The sequence below is a fragment of the Rhinoraja longicauda genome, chromosome 15 (genome assembly GCF_053455715.1).
Source record: "Rhinoraja longicauda isolate Sanriku21f chromosome 15, sRhiLon1.1, whole genome shotgun sequence".
In the NCBI taxonomy this organism is placed as follows: domain Eukaryota; kingdom Metazoa; phylum Chordata; class Chondrichthyes; order Rajiformes; family Arhynchobatidae; genus Rhinoraja; species Rhinoraja longicauda.
Window position 1 is genome coordinate 8363017 of NC_135967.1, and position 21075 is coordinate 8384091.

At 46.5% G+C, this 21075-nt stretch overlaps 1 protein-coding gene across 1 annotated transcript in view; it reads left to right on the top strand.

The window, feature by feature from the left end:
- The first annotated feature begins 3479 nt into the window (after window positions 1-3479).
- nkrf (NFKB repressing factor) overlaps window positions 3480-21075 on the top strand; it is a 52321-nt gene continuing 34725 nt past the window's right edge. Inside the window, exon 1 of the mRNA XM_078412163.1 lies at window positions 3480-4055. Within this exon, the coding sequence (XP_078268289.1) occupies window positions 3982-4055 (74 nt within the window). The 5' untranslated portion in view covers window positions 3480-3981. The remainder of the gene's footprint in view (window positions 4056-21075) is intronic.

Consider the following 21075-nt stretch of genomic DNA (forward strand, 5'->3'; position numbering starts at 1 on the left):
GGCCAAGTCAGTGGATATTTTTAAGGAGAGATAAGATAGATTCTGGATTAATACCAGTGTCAGAGGTTATGGGGAGAAAGCAGGAGAATGGGGTTAGGAGAAGAGATACACCGATCAGCCAAAACATTGACCACCTGCCTAATATGCTGTGGTCCTCGTGTGCTGCCAAAACATTGCTGACCTGCCAAGGCACGGACACTCTACAAGATCCCTGAAGGTGTCCTGTGGTATCTGGCACCAAAACATTAGCAGCAGATCCTTCAAGTCCTGTAAGTTGCGAGGTGGAGCCACCATGGATCAGACTTGTCGATCCAGCACATCCCACAGATGCTCGATCGGATTGAGATCTAGAGAATTTGGAGGCCAGGGCAACACCGTGAACACTTCATCGTGTTCCTCAAACCATTCCCGAACAATGTGTGCAGTGTGGCAGGGCGCATTATCCTGCTGAAAGAGGCCACTGCCATCAGGGAATACCATTGCCATGAAGGGGTGTACCTGGTCTGCAACGATGTTTAGGTGGGTGACACGTGTCAAATTGACGTCCACATGAATGGCCGGACCCAGGGTTTCCCAGCAGAACATTATCCAGAGCATCACACTCCCTCCCACAGTCTTCCCACAGTTGTCTTCCCTCCGTCGGTTTGGACCACACGGGATAGCCTTCATTGCCCTCGCGCATCGATGAGCCTTGGGCGCCCAACACCCTGTTGCCGGTTTGTGGTTTGTCCCTCCTTGGACCACTGTCAGTAGGTACTCACCACTGCTGACCGGGAGCACCCCACAAGCCTTGCTGTTTCAGAGATGCTCTGACCCAGTCGTCTGGCCATATCAATTTGGCCCTTGTCAAAGTGGCTCAGGTCTTTAGTCCTGCCCATTTCTCCTGCATCCAACACATTCAACTTCAAGAACTGACTGTTCACTTGCTGCCTAATATATCCCACCCCTGGACAGGTGCCATTGTAACAAGATAATCAATGTTATTCACTTCACCTGTCAGTGGTCATAATGTTTTGGCTGATCGGTGTGGATCAGCCTTGATTGAATGGCCTAATTCTACTCCTATCACTTATGACCTTATATGGGTGGAGTGCAGGCAGGTGGGAATGGGGTAGATGGGGCAGTTGGTTGGTGTGGGCAAGTTGGGTCGAAGGGGGATGTTACCACACTGTATAACTCTTGTGATAATTATGTCCCTAAGAAATATTTCATAGACAGTCGGGTTACAAAACATTTTTGTCATAGAACAGGGGTGGCCAAACTTACTTAATGTAAGAGCCACATACGATAAAGTTCAGATGTTTGAGAGCCGCAAGACATGAACAAAAGAGCCGCAAGACATGAACTTAAATATTTTTACTAACCATGAACATTAAACTTACGTTTTATTCCAATGGGGTCTCAATTCATACCCAGTAAATAATTATAAAGCTTGAAATTTTTTCTTATTTACCTTTTATATTAACTGTGATGAAAAAAGGAGCTCAGCCAACATATTTCCACGAGCCGCATATTAAAGGTCAAAGAGCCGCATGTAGTTCGCGAGCCGCGGTTTGGCCACCCCTGTCGTAGAACATAGAACTGTACGGCAGAGAAGTGGCCCTTTCAGCCCACAATGTCCGTGCTGAACACGATGGCAAGTTAAGCTAATCTCTGCCCGCACATGATCCAAACACCTCCACCCTACATTTCCTTGTGCCCATCTAAAAGCCTCTTCAATGCTGTTATCATTTCCAGGCACCATGTTATAGACAATAGGTGCAGGAGTCGGCCATTCGGCCCTTCGAGCCAGCACCGCCATTCAATGTGATCATGGCTGATCATTCTCAATCAGTACCCCGTTCCTGCCTTCTCCCCATACCCCCTGACTCCGCTATCCTTAAGAGCTCTATCTAGCTCTCTCTTGAATGCATTCAGAGAATTGGCCTCCACTGCCTTCCAGGCATCCACCACTTTCATTGTAAAAAAACACAATATTGGGGAAGTTAAAGTCACTTACTACTAACCTCTGTTGCCTTTGCATCCTTCATAATCTGTCCACGTCTCTGTTGGATGGGAAGAAGGGAGTTAGGGGCTACAGAGTTTCAGACTTGGAATACTAATGTTTTATTTTTGTTGCAGAATTTTCAACAATAAAGTGTTTCTCAAGAGCAACAAGTGTACTTGTTTTAGTTCAGTTTATTATTGTCACGTGTACCGAGATACAGTGGAAACCCGTTCTGTGGGCTGGCCAGTCAAATCAGACTCTACCCGAGTGCAATCATACACAAGTAAAAGAGGGAAACAATCGCACGTAGATTCTCACGCGAAGAGTTGCCACCTTGCAACTTCCAAGTCCCTGAGAAGTCTGATCTTGGCTTAAGGAGATCTGCAATTTCTTATCGTCTCACTTATCGTCTCACAGGTGTGAACAGAGACAATGACAATGTCAGCTCTGTGGCCTCCAGCTGTGTGTTCTTAAGAGACAATGATATCTGATTACTGCCGGGAGGTTACATGGAAACTGTTGTTTTCTCCAAGACAGTTTTTTTTCTGCTTGTCAATTTTTCGAAGTAATTTTTCAGAATTGAAATTGCTTTAAACTCAATTCAACCCGAGTAATGCAAAGTGTTCCCTAATTTATCACTTGTGTCATGTTAATTATGCACGGTGGAAACAACACATACTGCAGATAAATATTTAGATAAATGGGCTTGTGGATGTGGCGACGCCTCACCTGACACACACACCCCCCAAGAACAGATGCCCCAGTCTAATCATTTGGGATTCCAGCAAATTTCCTGTTCTGCACCTGAGGTGATGGTGGGAAATTGGTCTAAAGAAGGGTCCCGACCCAATAGACAACAGACAATAGGTGCAGGAGGAGGCCATTCGGCCCTTCGAGCCAGCACCGCCATTCAATGTGATCATGGCTGATCATTCTCAATCAGTACCCCATTCCTGCCTTCTCCCCATACCCCCTGACTCCGCTATCATTAAGAGCTCTATCTAGCTCTCTCTTGAATGCATTCAGAATAGACCCGAGCTACCGGCAGTACATTCCTCTCCATAGACGCTGAGTTCTTCCAGTACTTTGTGTTTTGTTCAAGATTCCGCCACCTGCAGTTCCTTGTGTCTCCTGGTGTGAACTTTTTTGTTTACTATGGTGTTTACAGAGTACTATGTTTACACACATTCCGTTGTGCCGCTGCAAGTCAGAATGTCATTGCTCCGTTTCTTGACCCTGTCAGTGAGTGTTCACCTTTGAAGGTACCAGATAAACACGAATGTTCACCGGCGGGAATGGCCAGCCGAGTCCGGCCCCTTCGCACCGCTTCTCCCTGCCAGTATTGTGCCTCGTCCTTTTTTTTGTATCGTGCTGGCGGAAGTATGGCACATGGAATATGTAAGCTTCCTGCAACCGCGATGAATATGTGAATCACACCGAGATGCGGGAGATACGCGGCAGAGAGAGGAGGCGAGGTGAGGTGAGGCGAGGAGCAGCGCTGGGTCAAGGCAAACACTACACAGTACCGGCGCACACACACATACACACCCACATACACACACACACGCACGCACACACACATACACACATTGACACATACACACAAACACACATATACACAAACACATATACACACAAACACACATACACACAAACAAACACACATACACACAAACACACATACACACATACACATAAAGACACACGTTAACACATACAAAGACACATACACACAAACACACACATACACACACACATACACACAAACACACATTGACACATACACACATACACACACATACACACATACACACAAACACACATACACATAAAGACACACGTTAACACATACAAAGACACATACACACAAACACACACATACACACATAGACACAAACACACATAGACACAAACACACATAGACACAAACACGCAGACACAAAGGCCGCGGTGGGGGGAACGCACCCTTTCATTCAGAAGCCCACGAATAAAAAATGAAAACAGCACGAAAGCTCAGCGTCGCGAACACCCATGAACCTCTAACAAGCACCGTCGTCATGGAGAGAAGGTAAGGCGGACACAGATCATCAACGCGCGGCTGTCACACAATCATTTACACACATAATATAATATAAATCTAATATTAGATCAGATGAATCCATTAGATCATATTAATGCAATTGAGGATTGCGGGCCGTGCATTAATGCCCCCCTCCAACCAAATAATTTGAATTTGTCGATTAATGGTAATAATTTATTATATGCTGGAAGCAAATATCAAAGACTAAATGGACAGGGTTGCTAGTGAAATGATAACAGGGCTGAAGGTGTTGGATTGCACGTCCTTCTGATCTTGATTGTGTTTCCTGGTTGTTTATTTGCAGATAATCGCTACTTTTATTTCCAAAGGCAAATTTAACAAATGTTTGAGGCCGAGAGGATCTTCTGCGGCTATTCCCCCCCCCCCCCCCCCCCCCGTTCTGCACAAATTAACCTCTTGAGTAACCTCACAGTAGTTATACATTTGGACTGGTTCCAAATTCCGTTTTTTTTTAAACAAGCTTGTAATTGTTATTTGTGTGAACTTTGGCTGGAAGCCATCAACCCCTGATGATGTAACGCGTTAAAAGACTTCATGACTTTCAGTGTAACCATTCAATTACACGATCCGCCATTGAAGGAGGGTTTCGACCCGAAACGTCAACCATTCCTTCCCTCCAGAGATGCTGCCTGACCCGCTGAGTTACTCCAGCATTTTGTGTCTATCTCCACCATTGAAACGGCCACTCACTCTCAAACGCTGGCTTTTCCGACGATGCAATTGCACAGGACTGGAGCAGAGTCTACAAGAGGCGGTGAACTGCTGGTGCTGGAATCTTGAGCAAAACACAACAAAGTGCTGGAGGAACTCAGCGGGTCAGGCAGCGTCTGTGGAGGGAATGGTCGGACGTGGCTTTGGGGTCAGGACTCTTCTTCAGACTGATTGTAGGTGAGGAGGGAGTAATCTGGAAGAGAGATGTGGGAGGGATGGTAGGTGCAGGGCAAAGCCTGGCAAGTGATAGGTAAATAAAGGCGAGGAGCAACTGTCAATTGGCAGGAGGTGGAAAGGAGACAACCGGGTGTCATAGTCATATGGTCATACAGCAGGGAAACAGGCCCTTCGGCCCAATGTGCCCATGCTGACCAAGATGCCCCGTCTCCATTTGTCCCACCTGCCTGCATTTGGCCCATATCCTGCTGAGTTACTCCAGCTTTTTGTGAATAAATCCTTCTGAACCTTTCCTATCCATGTATCTGTCCCACTGCCTTTTAAATGTTGTGATAGTCCCTGCCTCACCTATCCCATATGGTAGCTTGTTCCATATACCCATCACCCTTTGTGTGGCAAAGTTGCCCCACAGGTTCCTAGTAAATCATTCCCCTCTCACCTTAAACCTATGTCCTCTGGTTCTTGAGTTCCCTATTCTGGGTAAATGACTCTGTGCATTCATCCTATCTATTCCCCTCATGATCTTACACACTTCTATAAGATCACCCCTCATCCTCCTGTGCTCCAAGGAATAAAGTTCTAACCTGCTCAACCTCCCCCTGTAGTCTGAGCAGAATTAGGCCATTCAGCCCATCTTGTCTATTTTGTCAGTCAAATCATAACTGATCTATCCCTCCCTCGCAACCTCATTCTCCTGCCTTCTTCCCTGCAACCTTTGACACCCTTACTAATTGAAGCAACTGTCAATCTCTGCTTTAAAAATACCCAATGAATTCCACAGATTCACACACCCCACCCCACCGGCTAAAGAAACTCATAGAAAATAGGTGCAGGAGGAGGCCATTTGCCGGCTTCATATTCCTCCTCATATCTATATACTAAAACTCTCGTTTGTTTGTTCCTGAACTACAGCCAAAACGGTACACGATTGTGCCACAATTTTAGGCCCACCTTACTCACCGTCGTCCCTTTGGTGCTAATGGAAGAAGTTTCATTGAAATTGGTGTTATATTTTAAAGTTATTCACATTTTAAAGTTAAAATCTATCTCCTAGGGAGGGTGGGGGGGAGGATAGAGGGGGTTGAGGGGGATGGAGTGGGGAGGGGAGGGGGAGGTGAGGGGGGAGGAGGGAGGATAAAGGGGGTTGAGGGTGATGGAGTGGGGAGGGGAGCGGAGGGGGGGAGAGAGGGGAGGTGGGGAGGGGGGAGGGAGGGGAGAGATGGGAGGGGGGAGGGGGGAGAGAGGGTAGGGGGAGGAGAGGGTGCTGCACCAATGTAGGAGAGGTGCGGGCCCAACGGGTCCATATGGTCTAGTCCTTTCTAAAGGTACATCATTTTATTCTGAGGCTATGGCCTCTGGTCCTGGACTCTCCCACTACTGGAAACATATCCACTCTGTCCAGCCCTTTCCCTATTTGGTAAGTTTCAATGAGTTCTCTCGGGCCTTCCAGTCCAGGTAACATCCTCTTCAGATAAGGAGAGAAGACGAGTGAATTGTGAAGCGAGAGGGAGGGATATGGATGGATGGAAAAAAAAGGGGGAGGCGGGCAGAATCCAGTTTAACATTAATTTCACATAGCAACCACCTGATATCCCCATAACCTTCGACAGCTTTGTGGTAGAGCCTGAAGAAAGATCTCAAACCAAAACGTCATCTGTTCATTCCCTCCACAGATGCTTCCTGACCCTCTGAGATCTTCCAGCACTTTAGGTTTTGTTTTTGCTTGGTGGAGTTCTTGAGTCTATGAGTTCTTGCCACCCTAAAGCCAATTTAATAAGATCAATACTTTAATTAGCCCTGAGCAAAGGTCGGAAAGTTAGATTTCTTCAAATGATTTCATGCTTTATTTACTCCAGTTTACACTGCCTTCCCACTGCCAAGATTTCCCTCTCCTTCTAAGGCGCAATTATATTGTCCTGTTCATAATCCAGGGAGCCCAACCCTTTCAACAGACAGCCATGTATTAGAGACGTTGTAAAGTGAATGGTGGACATTCACAGTGCACAGTAGAACAAATGACTGATTGATACTTTATTGTCATATGTCATAAGGTCATATGGGATAGGAGTAGAATTAGACCATTCGGCCCATCAAGTCTACTCTGCCATTCAATCATGGCTGATTTATCTCTCCCTCCAAACCCCATTCTCCTGCCTTCTCCCCATAACCTCTGACACCTGCCTGTACTAATCAAGAATCTATCTCTGCCTTAAAAATATCAACTGACTTGACCTCCACTGCCTTCTGTGGCAAAGAATTCCACAGATTCACCGCCCACTGACAAAATAAATTTCTCCTTGTCTCCTTCCTAAAAGAACGTCCTTTAATTCTGAGTCTATGACCTCTAGTCCTAGACTCTCCCACTAGTGGAAACATCCTCTAGTGGTAACATCCACAAATGGCAACATGTATATGTTTACTTTACACACCATGCACAGAGTATATTTCACGTGTAGGGCTATGATCAATTTTAATCTACAATTTGAGAGGGAGAAGGGAAAATCGGAAATGTCAGTATTGCAGTTGAGCAAGGGGGACTATGGAGGCATGAGAGAGGAGCTGGCCAAAGTTGACTGGAAAGTACCCTAGCAGGGAAGACGGTGGAACAACAATGGCAGGTATTTCTGGGAATAATACAGAAGTTGCAGGATCAGTTCATTCCAAAGAGGAAGAAAGATTCTAAGGGGAGTAAGAGGCAGCCGTAGCTGACAAGGGAAGTCAAGGACAGTATAAAAATAAAGGAGAAGAAATATAACATAGCAAAGATGAGCGGGAAGCCAGATGATTGGGATTCATTTAAAGAGCAACAGAAGATAACTAAAAAGGCAATACGGGGAGAAAAGATGAGGTATGAGGGTAAGCTAGCCAAGAATATAAAGGAGGACAGTAAAAGCTTTTTTAGATACATGAAGAGGAAAAAAATAGTTAAGACAACTGTGGGTCCCTTGAAGACAAGCAGGTGAATTTATTATGGGGAACAAGGAAATGGCAGACGAGTTGAACAGGTACTTTGGATCTGTCTTCACTAAGGAAGACACCAACAATCTCCCAGATGTACTAGTGGACAGAGGTCCTAGGGTGACAGAGGCACTGAAGGAAATTCACATTAGGCAGGAAATGGTGTTGGGTAGACTGATGGGACTGAAGGCTGATAATCCCCAGGGCCTGATGGTCTGCATCCCAGGGTACTTAAGGAGGTGGCTCTAGAAGTCATGGAAGCATTGGTGATCATTTTCCAATGTTCTATAGATTCAGGGTCAGTTCCTGTGGATTGGAGGGTAGCTAATGTTATCCCACTTTTTAAGAAAGGAAGGAGAGAGAAAATGGGAAATTATAGACCAGTTAGTCTGACATCAGTGGTGGGGAAGATGCTGGAGTTAATTATAAAAGAAGAAATTGCGGAACATTTGGATAGCAGTAACAGGATCGTTCTGAGTCAGCATGGATTAACGAAGGGGAAATCATGCTTGACTAATCTTTTGGAATCTTTTGAGGATATAACTAGGAAAATGGACAAGGGAGAGCCAGTGGATGTAGTGTACCTGGACTTTCAGAAAGCCTTTGATAAGGTCCCACATAGGAGATTAGTGGGCAAGATTAGAGCACATGGTATTGGGGGTAGGGTGCTGACATGGATAGAAAATTGGTTGGCAGGCAGGAAACAAAGAGTAGGGATTAACGGGTCCCTTTCAAAATGGCAGAAAGTGACTAGTGGGGTACCACAAGGCTCAGTGCTGGGACCGCAGCTATTTACAATACACATTAATGACTTAGATGAAGTGATTAAAAGTAACATTAGCAAATTTGCGGATGACACAAAACTGGGTGGCAGTGTGAACTGTGAGGAGGATGCTTTGAGGATGCAGGGTGAGTTGGACAGGTTGTGTGAGTGGGCAAATGCTGGGCAGATGCAGTTTAATGTGGATAAATGTGAGGTTATGACTTTGGTGGAATGAACAGGAAGGCAGATTATTATCTGAATGGTGTCAAGTTAGGAAATGGGGAAGTACAAAGAGATCTGGGTGTCCTTGTTCATCAGTCACTTAAAGTTAGCATGCAGGCACAGCAGGCAGTGAAGAAAGCTAATGGAATGTTGGCCTTTATGACAAGAGGACGGTAGCGCAGCGGTAGAGTTGCTGCTTTAGAGCGAATGCAGCGCCGGAGACTCAGGTTCGATCCTGACTACGGGTGCTGCACTGTAAGGAGTTTGTACGTTCTCCCCGTGACCTGCGTGGGTTTTCTCCGAGATCTTCGGTTTCCTCCCACACTCCAAAGACGTACAGGTATGTAGGTTAATTGGCTGGGTAAATGTAAAAAATGTCCCTAAATTGTGTAGGATAGTGTTAATGTATGGGGATCGCTGGGCGGCATGGACTTGGAGGGCCGAAAAGGCCTGTTTCCGGCTGTATATATATGATATGATATGATATGAGGAGTTGAGTATAGGAGCAAAGAGGTCCTTCTGCAGTTGTACAGGGCCCTAGTGAGACCGAACTTGTACTGTGTGCAGTTTTGGTCTCCAAATTTGAGGAAGGATATTCTTGCTAGTGATGGCGTGCAGCGTAGGTTCACTAGTTTAATTCCCGGAATGGCGGGACTGTCGTATTTTGAAAGGCTGGAGTGACTAGGCTTGTATACACTGGAATTTAGAAGGATGAGAGGGGATCTTATTGAAACATATAAGATTATTAAGGGATTGGACACATTAGAGGCAGGAAACATGTTCCCAATGTTGGGGGAGTCCAGAACCAGGGGCCACAGTTTAAGAATAAGGGGTAGGCCATTTAGAACGGAGATGAGGAAAAACGTTTTCAGTCAGAGAGTTGTAAATCTGTGGAATTCCTTGTCTCAGAAGGCAGTGGAGGCCAATTCTCTGGATGCTTTCAAGAGAGAGCTAGATAGAGCTCTTAAAGATAGCAGAGTCAGGGGGTATGGGGAGAAGGCAGGAACGGGGTACTGATTGTGAATGATCAGACATGATTAAATTGAATGGCGGTGCTGGCCTACTCTTGCACCTATTGTCTATTGTCTATTGATAAAGTTACAAATGTTTAATGTTTTCCTCAATTCTCCCTCTTTTTTCCCTGTTACCCCCCCCCCCCCCTCTTTGTTCTCGGCCATCCAAAACCCCCCAACAAAATGCCCACCACCGCTGTAGCTACGTGGGGTGCACCGAGGCAAATTGTCTTATGTATCGAACATAACATTTCATTCTGTTCAAGTCAAGTTTATTTGTCACATACACATACACGATGTGCAGTGAAATGAAAGCAACATACACAACACAGCAATTTACACGAAAATTGCATTAAATGCTCATTTGACGTTCAGGGATGAGCCTCAACACTATAATGTAAGAAAATAACTGCACATGCTGGTACAAATCGAAGGTATTTATTTCACAAAATGCTGGAGTAACTCAGCAGGTCAGGCAGCATCTCAGGAGAGAAGGAATGGGTGACGTTTTGGGTCGAGACCCTTCTTCAGACTGGAGGACCTTTGAGCCAGCACCGCCATTCAATGTGATCAACACTATAATAATACGTTGCCTTTCTCGTATTTGTTTTAACAGGCTGTTAAAGCATAATTATAATACAATTACTTGTAAATGTTTACATAGAACCGACTTGATGTAACAAGCTTGCAGTACCGGTGCTTTCCTGCAGGTGGGATAGTGAGACAGTTGTGAGATTCCCTGGTCGAGGCTGCCACCTAGAGGCCACTGAGGGATGAACTGCAATACGAGGGAGATCTATGTCATTTCTGTAGCTTCCTTAATGCAGATAAATACAGATAAATATTGCTTCACCGAAGTTTACTCTGTGCCAAAACATTGAAAATTGCAAAAACTGAGGATTTTAAAGGTTTCAAAGGTCTTTTATTGTCACGTGTACCAATTAAGGTGCAATGATACTCGTATTTTTGCACAGCTAATTGAAAATGTGACCAACAAGAGAACATTTAAAGAACACTACTTGGGCCTGAATTAACCTACAAACTGAAAATACATGATAGGAAATAGAACATATCACTGCAAAAGAGAGGTTTAGGAAGAGAAATTTAGAACATAAAGCAAGGGTCAAAGGAATTTCATCTAACTCTGCCTTCTTATATTGTTTTAGTTTAGTATCTCTAAACTAAAACAATATAAGAAGGCAGAGTTAGATGAATGCAGAAATATCAGACTTTTGTTTTAGGAATGGGCGGCTGTTGGAATCGACAGAACCATGGAAGGGGGAATTAAATGCAAGTATTCTTAAAACTGAGGCGCAGGTGGAACAAAAGCAAAGCTTGATCATTGAGTTCATGGGTAACGAGTGAGTGGTACTATAGTTAGTTGGGATAATGGCAGCAGAGTTTTGAATGTGTCCAAGAGTGGGGATGGAAGACTGAGCCGGAGAACGATTGAGACACAGCAAAGGCTGTGTGAGGCAAGGGTGATAGAAAATAAAACATGGAACAAAAAACCTCAGTATTCTATGTTTTATTTTCTAGCATCCCTACCTCACGCAACAGGCCCTTCAGTCTACAATGTCTTTGCTGATCATGATGCCAAAGTAAACTAATCTTCTCTGTCCGCAGGGTGGCGCAGCGGTAGAGTTGCAGCCTCATAGCGGCAGAGGCCATGTTTGATCCTGACTACGGGGGCTGTCGGTGTGGAGTTTGCATGTTCTCCCTGCGACTGTGATTTTCCTCCCACATTTCAAAGATGTGCATCTTTGCAGGTTAATTGGCTTCTGTAAACTGTCCCCAGTGTGTAGGATTCAAAACAGCGATAACACAGAACTAGTATAAGGGTGATCGATGGTCGGCGTGAACTTGGTGGGCCGAAGGGCCTGTTTCCATGCTGTACCTCTGAACTAAACTAAACTAAACATGGTCCATATCCCTCCATTCTCTGCATGTCCTTGTGCCTATCCAAAAACATCTTAAATGCCACTATCGTATCGGCCTCCACCATCATCCCATGCAATACGTTTCAGGCAAACACCACTCTCCGTGTGTAAAGATAAAATATGCACGGTACATCTCCATTACATTTGCCTCTCTCTCCTTAAAGTTATGCCTTCTAGCCTTTGGCACTTGCTGCCTTGGGAAAAAGGTTCTGACTGTCTATCCTATCTACGCCTCTCATAATTTTATATACTTCTATCAGGTCTCCCCTCAGCCTCTGATGCTCCAGAGAAAACAAGTCTGTCCAACCTCACCTTATAGCTAATACCCTCTAATCCAGGCAACTTTCTGGTAAACCTCTTCTGTACCCTCTTCAAAGTCGCCACATCCTTGCAGTAATGGTGTGACCAGAACAGCACACTATACTCTAAAAGCAGCCAGACCAAAGCCCTACGAAGCTGCTGCATGACTTTCCTGACTCTTGTACTCAATGCCCCAGATGCTTCAGAAGTGGGGACAGCTGACACTTGTGACATCAGCTCTGCACAGGGTCAAATACTTGCAGAGGTTCTGAACTGTCTGCTACACCTGAGACGGGGGCTGAGGAACAGCGTGGGGGTGAGGAGGCTGTGCAATTAATAACCAGTGATGGAGTTTTCCCTTTCTGTCAGCGCCCACGCCGATCATCGATCACCTGTTCACGCTAGTTCTGTTATAACCTACAAACCCGCATGTCTTTGGGTTGTGGGAAGAAACCAGAGCACCTGGAGGAAACCTACATGGGCGCAGGGAGAATGTGCAAACTCCACACAAGGTCAGGTTTGAATCCGAGTCTCCGGTGCTGTGAGGCAGCAGGTCAACCAGCTGGTGTGGCTGAGACTTTCATCTTGGGCAGATTCCAAAAGTGTGTGGCTTGGCAGGTTAATTGGCCACTGTAAGTTGTCCCTGGTAAAGACAATTGGGAGGGAGTAGCTGGGATGTGTGGAAAGGGCGATGAGCTATTGCCATAGTTGTAAAGTGACCCAGTAACAGCAGAAGCTGGAGAATTCCCAAGTGGCACACCATTGAACGATGTGATCGCCCAGTTCAATGTATTGATTTAGTTTAGTTTATTATTGTCATGGGTATCGAGGTGCAGTGAAAAACATTTTTGTTGTGTGTTATCCAGTCAGCAAAAAGCACGCAACAAAAAAAAGCTTTTCATTGATGGAAATGAACTTGCTTTCTTACACCAAAGACATACAGGTTTGTGGGTTAACAATTATAAATTGGCCCTAGTGTGTAAGATAGAGTCATATCTATACAGTGTGGATATAGTGTATAGGTACAGTGTGGAAACAGACTCTTCGGCCCACCTTGCCCACACCGGCCAACATGTCCCAGCTGCACTAGTCCCACCTGCCTGCATTTGGTCCATATCCCTCCAAACCTGTCCTGTCCATGTACTTGTCTAACTGTTTCTTAAATGTTAGGATAGTCCTTGCCTCAACTACCTCCTCTGATAGCTTGTTCCATACACCCACCACCCTTTGTATGAAAAAGTTACCCCTCAGATTCCTATTAAATCTTTTCCCCTTCACCGCAAACCTATGTCCTCTGGTCCTCGATTCACCTACTCTGGGCAAGAGACTCTGTGCATCTATCCGATCTATTCCTCTCATGATCTTATACACCTCTATTGGATCACCCCTTGCCCTCCTGCGCTCCAAGGAATAGATGCCTACTCAACCTCTCCCTATATCTCAGAACCTCTAATCCTGGCAGCATCCTGGTAAATCTTTTCTGCACCCTTTCCAGCTTGACATCTTTCCTATAGCTCAGTGCCCAGAACTGAACACAATACTCTAAATGCAGCCTCACCAACGTCTTTACAACTGCAACATGACCCAACTTCTGTACTCAATGGGCTGATGAAGGCCAATGTGCCAAAAGCCTTTTTGACCACCCGATCAACCTGCGACTCTACCTTCAAGGAACTATGCACCTGCACGCCTAGATCCCTCTGCTCTACAACACTACCCAGAGCCCTACCATTCACTGTGTAGGTCCTGCCCATGTTAGACTTCCCAAAATGCAACACCTCACATTTCTCTGCATTAAATTCCACAATCATTCCTCAGCCCACTTGGCCAATTGATCAAAATCCTGTTGCAATTTTTCAAAACATTCTTCACTATCTAGAAAACCACCCACTTTTGTATCAGTGCTAGTGTACGGGGGTGTTTGCTGGTTAGAACGTCTGAGGTATAGTAGCTGCTGGAACATGGAAAATTGAGCAACCAATTTTCACATAGCAGGGTCCCACAGATAACAAAACGCCAAAGAGCAAAGAATCCATCTTCATCATGTTGATTGTGAGATTAATATTGACCAGGACTGGGATAACCACAAACCTACTGACTCCCATAGCTATCTAGACTACACTTCCTCCCACCCAGCATTTAGTCAAGACACTATCCCCTACTCCCAATTCCTCCGTCTACGCCGCATCTGCACCCGGGATGAGGTTTTCCATACTAGATCATCAGAGATGTCCCTTCTTCCATTATAGATGAGGCTCTCACTAGGGTCTCCTCGATATCCCGCAGCTCCGCTCTTTCACCCCCTCCCCCCCATTCGCAACAAGGACAGAATCCCCCTTGTCCTCACCTTCCACCCCATCAGCCGTCGCATACAGCATATAATCCTCCAACACTTTTGCCACCTCCAACAGGATCCCACTACTGGCCACATCTTCCCATCTCCACCCCTTTCTGCTTTCCGCAGAGACCGTTCCCTCCGCAACTCCCTGGTCAACTCGTGCCTTCCCACCCAAACCACCCCCTTCCCAGGTACTTTCCCCTGCAACTGCAGGAGATGCAACACCTGTCCCTTTACCTCCCCCCTCGACTCCATCCATGGACCCCAACAGTATTTTCAGGTGAGGAAGAGGTTCACTTGCACCTCCTCCAATGTCATCTACTGTATCCGCTTTTCCAGGTGTCAACTTCTGTACATCGGCGTCACCAAGCACAGGCTCGGCGATCGTTTTGCGGAATACCTCCACTAAGTCCGCCTTAACCTACCTGATCTCCCGGTGGCTCAGCACTTTAAAATCCCCCTTCCATTCCCAATCTGACCTTTCTGTCCTGGGCCTCTTCCATTGTCAGAGTGAGGCACAGCGCAAATTGGAGGAACGGCACATCATATTTCGCTTGGGCAGTTTGCACCCCAGCAGTATGAACAAGTCAAGTCAAGTTTATTTGTCACATACACATAAATGTGCAGTGAAATGAAAGATTACCCACAGTCCAACAATAAGAGCAATAAAAATAAGCAATAACACACACAATCAAACAAAAAGAAACATCCATCACAGTGAGTCTCCTCCAGTCACCTCCTCACTGTTTTGGAAGGCCAGAATGTCTTTTCTCTTCCCCTGCCGTCTTCTCCCGCGGTCAGGCTGTTGAATTTGCCATGTTCCAGGCCGCGCTGGATGGTGAAAGGTCCTCAGCGGGTCGAACCAAGCCCTGCGACTCGGGGCGGGCGAAGACGCCGCCACTTCCGCTGCACGTCGGGGCGGTCTTGGCTCCCGACGTTGAAGCCCCCGCCGGGCAGAGAAAATCCCGCGGCCTCTCTAACTTCAAATAGCCCTTGCTTTCCCTCTCTCTCCATCACTTCCCCCTTCCCAGTTCTCCCACCAGTCTAACTGTCTCCGACTACATTCTATCTGTCCCGCCCACTCCCCTGGCATCAGTCTGAACAAAGGTCTCGACCCGAAACGTCACCCATTCCTTCTCTCCAGAGAGCTGCCTGTCCCGCTGAGTTACTCCAGCATTTTGGGTCTATTGGGATAACCAGGTTATTCAGCACGGTAACAGGCCCTTCAGCCCACCGAGTCCACACTGACCACGATCACTCCATACACTAGCACTATCCTACACACTAGGGATAATGTACAATTTTACCGAAGCCAATTAACCTACAAACGTCTTTGGGGTGTGGGAAGAAACCGGAGCACCCGGAGAAAACCTATGCAGTCACAGGGAGAACGTACAAACTCTGTACAGACAGCACCCGTAGTCAGGATCGAACTCGGGTCTCTGGCTCTGTAAGGCAGCAACTCTACCGCTGCGCCACCGTGCTGTCTCAATGAAATATTGCATGGGATCCTTTACATCAATACGAGAGAGCAGTTTATCCTTTGAACAGCAGCTCCCAGGGTGCAGAACGTATAAATATTTGTGCACAATTCCGAGTTAATGTTCTGACTCAGGGGAATAATATGTTCCTAACCATGCCACACCTTACACTTACTCACACACACACACAATCTGCTGCTCTGAATAATCTAGAGGCAGTTGAAAAATACTGCACACTATTGGAGGCTGTTTTAATTAGAAACCATTTTCACCTATAACATTGTTTTCACCAGTGAAGTCCATGTTATTCTTTTAAAAGGAACACTTTGAACATACAGGGCATTAGAGAGTGACTACGATTAATTTCAGTCTGTTGTGAACAGTGACTCAGAATGTGAGCTCATATGTTTGGCTGTTAACTTGATACCTGGTGTGCATGAAATGTCGCCTGTGCAGTAATGTACGCATGTACATGGATGATGTAAAGATGATGCCACACACGCCAATCACAGGATGTGTGGTCCAATATGATGCTGTTTGGAACACAGTAGAAACACGAGGCAGGCATTGTTTTGCTTGGGCAGCTTACAACCCAGCAGTATGAACGTGTAGGAAAGAACTGCAGATGCTGGTTTAAATCACTGGCTCAAATATAAAATTAATTCCCCCCCCCCCCCCCCCCTTTTAAAATCTCGAGCATTTCACAAAATATTTTTAGGTTTCCTGCTCAAATTCTGAGATAATTCAAGTCCGAATGCCCATGTGCCAACTTACAGGGAAAACCCCACCACAAAAAATTGCCAACTTCCATCTTATCACCATGAAAAATATCCAGAGACATCAGCAGGAAACGGTGATGGAGATGGACACAAGGAACTGCAAATGCTGGTTTACCAAAAAAGGCACAAAGTGCTGGAGTGTGTTCAACAATTCAAACTAAAACCCGGTGAAAGTGGGGCAAGAAATGATTTTGGATCCTCTCTTTATAGGGGTTAATTCAATGAGATTATTTTACAGCACTTGCTCCCCGCATTTATGTAAATACTGTTAATTGTTTTTCACTGAGGCCTTTGTTGTAATATATAAGACAAGGGGGATGTTGTGATATTGCTGGGACTACTTTGTGTATCCAAGGACTACTTTGTATGCCTGTGTATATAAGTGATTGGGGTGATTAGGCGGTCACTCTGGATCCAGGCGGCCTTGGAATAAACAGCCTGGAGTTAAGCTCCACCATGATAACATCTTAAACATGTGTACTCGTGGTCCTTCCAGAGTCACAACAAAGGTACAACAAGTACCGGACCACGAAGTACAACATGGTGGCAGCGGCTTGGTGTCTCGCCTAGGGAGGGAATGAAGCATGCCCGAGCAGAAAAGGTTAAAAAGAAGAAAAAAAAGACCTGAAGGGAAACAAAACAAAAGAAAAGTTTCCAGCTCGGTACGGGACGTTTGGAGTGCATCCCGACAGGGCCAGTGTGAGTTGGTATAGTTACCTGCTCAGTAGTCGGCGCCGAGTTGCCGACGTGACGCTGCAAGCTGCTGGGGGCGGTGCGTGTAGGCCCACGTCGCGCCCCAGCACCTGTGTAGGCCCGAGATTAGAAGCCTGTGACTGCTTCGCGGGGGAGAGACCGGGAGAGCCGACACACACGGAGATGTGCGGTGACCGGGGAAGACCGGGAGACCCGACACACACGGAGATGTGCGGTGACCGGGGAAGACCGACACCCATGGAGGTGTGCGGCAACAGGGGAAGACCGGGAGACCCGACACACACGGAGATGTGCGGTGACCGGGGAAGACCGACACCCATGGAGGTGTGCGGCAACCGGAGGAGACCGGGAGACCCGACACCCACGGAGGTGTGCGGTGACCGGAAAGACTGGGAGACCCGACACCCACGGAGGTGTGCGGTGACCGGGGAAGACCGACACCCACGGAGGTGTGCGGCGACCGGTAAGACCGACACCCACGGAGGTGTGCGGCGACCGGGAGAGCCCTGGAGGAGACCGACACCCACGGAGGTGTGCGGCGACCGGGAGATCCCTGGAGGAGACCGACACCCACGGAGGTGTGCGGCAACCGGGAGAGCCCCGAAGGAGACCGACACCTACGGAGGTGTGCGGCGACCGGAGGGGGTCGGCGACCGGAGGGACCGACCACCCGCGGAGGTGCAGCGGCCGGTAAGGCCGAGGCACTGCGTACTTACCCAGGCGCGTCGACCGTAGAGTCGGGACGGCCCTGGGCCCGAGGCAGCGGCAGCGCGTTCGAAAAGTTGAACGGCAGCTGCCGGGGAGCACTTGTGGGCGGGGCCAGCGCACCGCGATTTACAGCAGTGCCAGCCCAGCAGTGGGAGCCCAGCAGTGCCAGCCCAGCAGTAGGAGCCCAGCAGTGCCAGCCCAGCAGTGGGAGCCCAGCAGTGCCAGCCCAGCAGTAGGAGCCCAGCAGTGCCAGCCCAGCAGTGGGAGCCCAGCAGTGCCAGCCCAGCAGTGGGAGCCCAGCAGTGCCAGCCCAGCAGTGGGAGCCCAGCAGTGGGAGCCCAGCAGTGGGGCCCAGCAGTGGGAGCCCAGCAGTGCCAACCCAGTAGTGGGAGCCCAGCAGTGCCAGCCCAGCAGTGGGAGCCCAGCAGTGCCAACCCAGCAGTGGGAGCCCAGCAGTGGGAGCCCAGCAGTGGGAGCCCAGCAGTGCCAGCCCAGCAGTGCCAACCCAGCAGTGGGAGCCCAGCAGTGGGAGCCCAGCAGTGGGAGCCCAGCAGTGGGAGCCCAGCAGTGGCGGGCAAATCATGGTGGTGGAGCATCTGGAGCCTACACTACGTTTGATCTACACAGCACGTCTTCTTGAGGGGAAGATATGGAACAAAATGAATATTTTGTGTTTAATGACCTGTGTAGTGATCTGTGTAATGAAAGCTTAATGTATTATATTTGATGTTTTTGTATAAATGTATATATCTGTGGAGTGACCACACAGAGATGAGTGACCACCCGGAGATGAGTGACCACATGGAGTGAGTGACCGCCCGGAGATGAGTGACCACATGGAGATGAGTGACCACCCGGCGATGAGTGAAATTCCGCAGAGGAGTGACCACCATGATGGCGGAGAAAAGCAATTGTGTTTAGTTGTGTTATTGGTTTTGTTTGCAAAAAGCAATGGTGTTTTGGTTTTGTTTGTTAAATATATTTTAGCCCTCGAATGGTAAAGAAAACAATTTTATATAAGACAAGGGGGATGTTGTAATATATAAGACAAGGGGGATGTTGTGATATTGCTGGGACTACTTTGTGTATCCAAGGACTACTTTGTATGCCTGTGTATATAAGTGATTGGGGTGATTAGGCGGTCACTCTGGATCCAGATGACCACGGAATAAACAGCCTGGAGTTGAGCTCCAGCATTGTAACCTTTTATACACGTGTACTTGTGGTCCGTTCAGAGTCACTAAAGGTACAACAGGTACCGGACCACGAAGTACAACAGCCTTGACTCTGTGATAACATCCTTGTCTCTATCTCAGAAGGTCAAGAGATACATCCTGGGCAACATTCATACTTCAACCTATACGAGAGTGAATACTAGTTAAAACGTGTTGGTGAACAGTCAAAACCTGTCGGATAAAACAAAATCTCACTGCAGTAATTGTAGCAAACTTTCAATAGAAACAAAGAAAATAATTAATATGATTTTTGTGTTGTCCAAGATAAGGGAACCACTTAGGCACTGATCCAAACTACAGGCAATTCTATTTCTATAGTCCCACTGCTTTTAATTGTTAACAATCACTCAAGGACTCCACTGGTTTTAGTTTTGATATTTTGTGTTACTGCAATTCCGTCTTAATGCTACATCATTGCTGTTAGGTAATATTGTCATTTATGTTACCCTGGGTTTAAATCATTAAAAAATATTGCAGAGAAAATAATGTCACACTGGTGTTCTCCATATACATTATAGAAAATCGTGACTCATTTCATGACTAAAGCTTCTCTCTGCCATTCCAACACCTGTTCACTACCCCCGGTAAATTACTTCAACATTTTCTGCTGGAGCGATGTACAATGAATCGCACAGTTCTGCTCTAATCCTCTCTATTGCCCTGCTTCAAACATGTGCATATATATAACATATACAAGATACATCAAATACATTTTACAAATTGCAATTGGAACTAAAGCTTCCTGAGAACAAAAACTTGAATGCTTTAATAATCCTCTAACAAACTGTTAAACTTGCTCTTTACTTTCTTAAGATCAGCCATGATTGAATGGCGAAGTAGACTTGATGGGCCGAATGGCTTAATTCTACTAGCACTTATGACCTTATGTTGTACCTTGATTGCAAGCTTTCATGTGGTTAAATGTCTCAAAGCATTTTGCAGCCTTTTAATTAGACACATCGTGATATTGGGGAAGATGACCAAATGCTTGGTTTTTGAGCTGTAGTCGTGTACAGGCCCTTCAGCCCTGCGTGTCCATGCTAACCAAATTGGCATACAGGGCTAGTCCCATTTGTCTCGATTTGATCCATCTCCAAACCTTTCAAAACAAACATAAAGTCCTAGATTTGTCCAAATATTTTTTTTAAGTGATATTATTTGAGAGACATTAATGGTGAATATGTGGAATTCAGTGGATATTTTTTAAGCAGAGATTTTGACAAGTTTTTGTTTTGTAAGGGTGTCAAAGGTTAAGGGAACAAGGTAGAAGAATGTTATTGAGAGGGAAAGATAGATCAGCCTTATTAAATGGTGGAGTAGATACGATGGGCCAAATGGCCTAACTCTGCTCATAAGAAGTTTGCACAGCACAAAAATTATCTTAATTCTTTTAAAAGTCATAATTGTATCCAATTCTATAGCTTCTTCTGGCAGCTCATTCCAGCTATGGAACTACCCTCTTAGTGAAAAGGTTTCCCTTGAGGCCTCTATTAAATCTCTCCTCTCTCACCTTAAGCCTATGTCCTCCAGTTCTAGACTCCTTGGAAAAAGACTGTAGGCGTTCACTTCATCCATGCCCCTTGTGATCTTGTACATCTCAAATGGCCACCGATGCTCCAAAGAAACAAATGCCCAGACTATCCAAGCT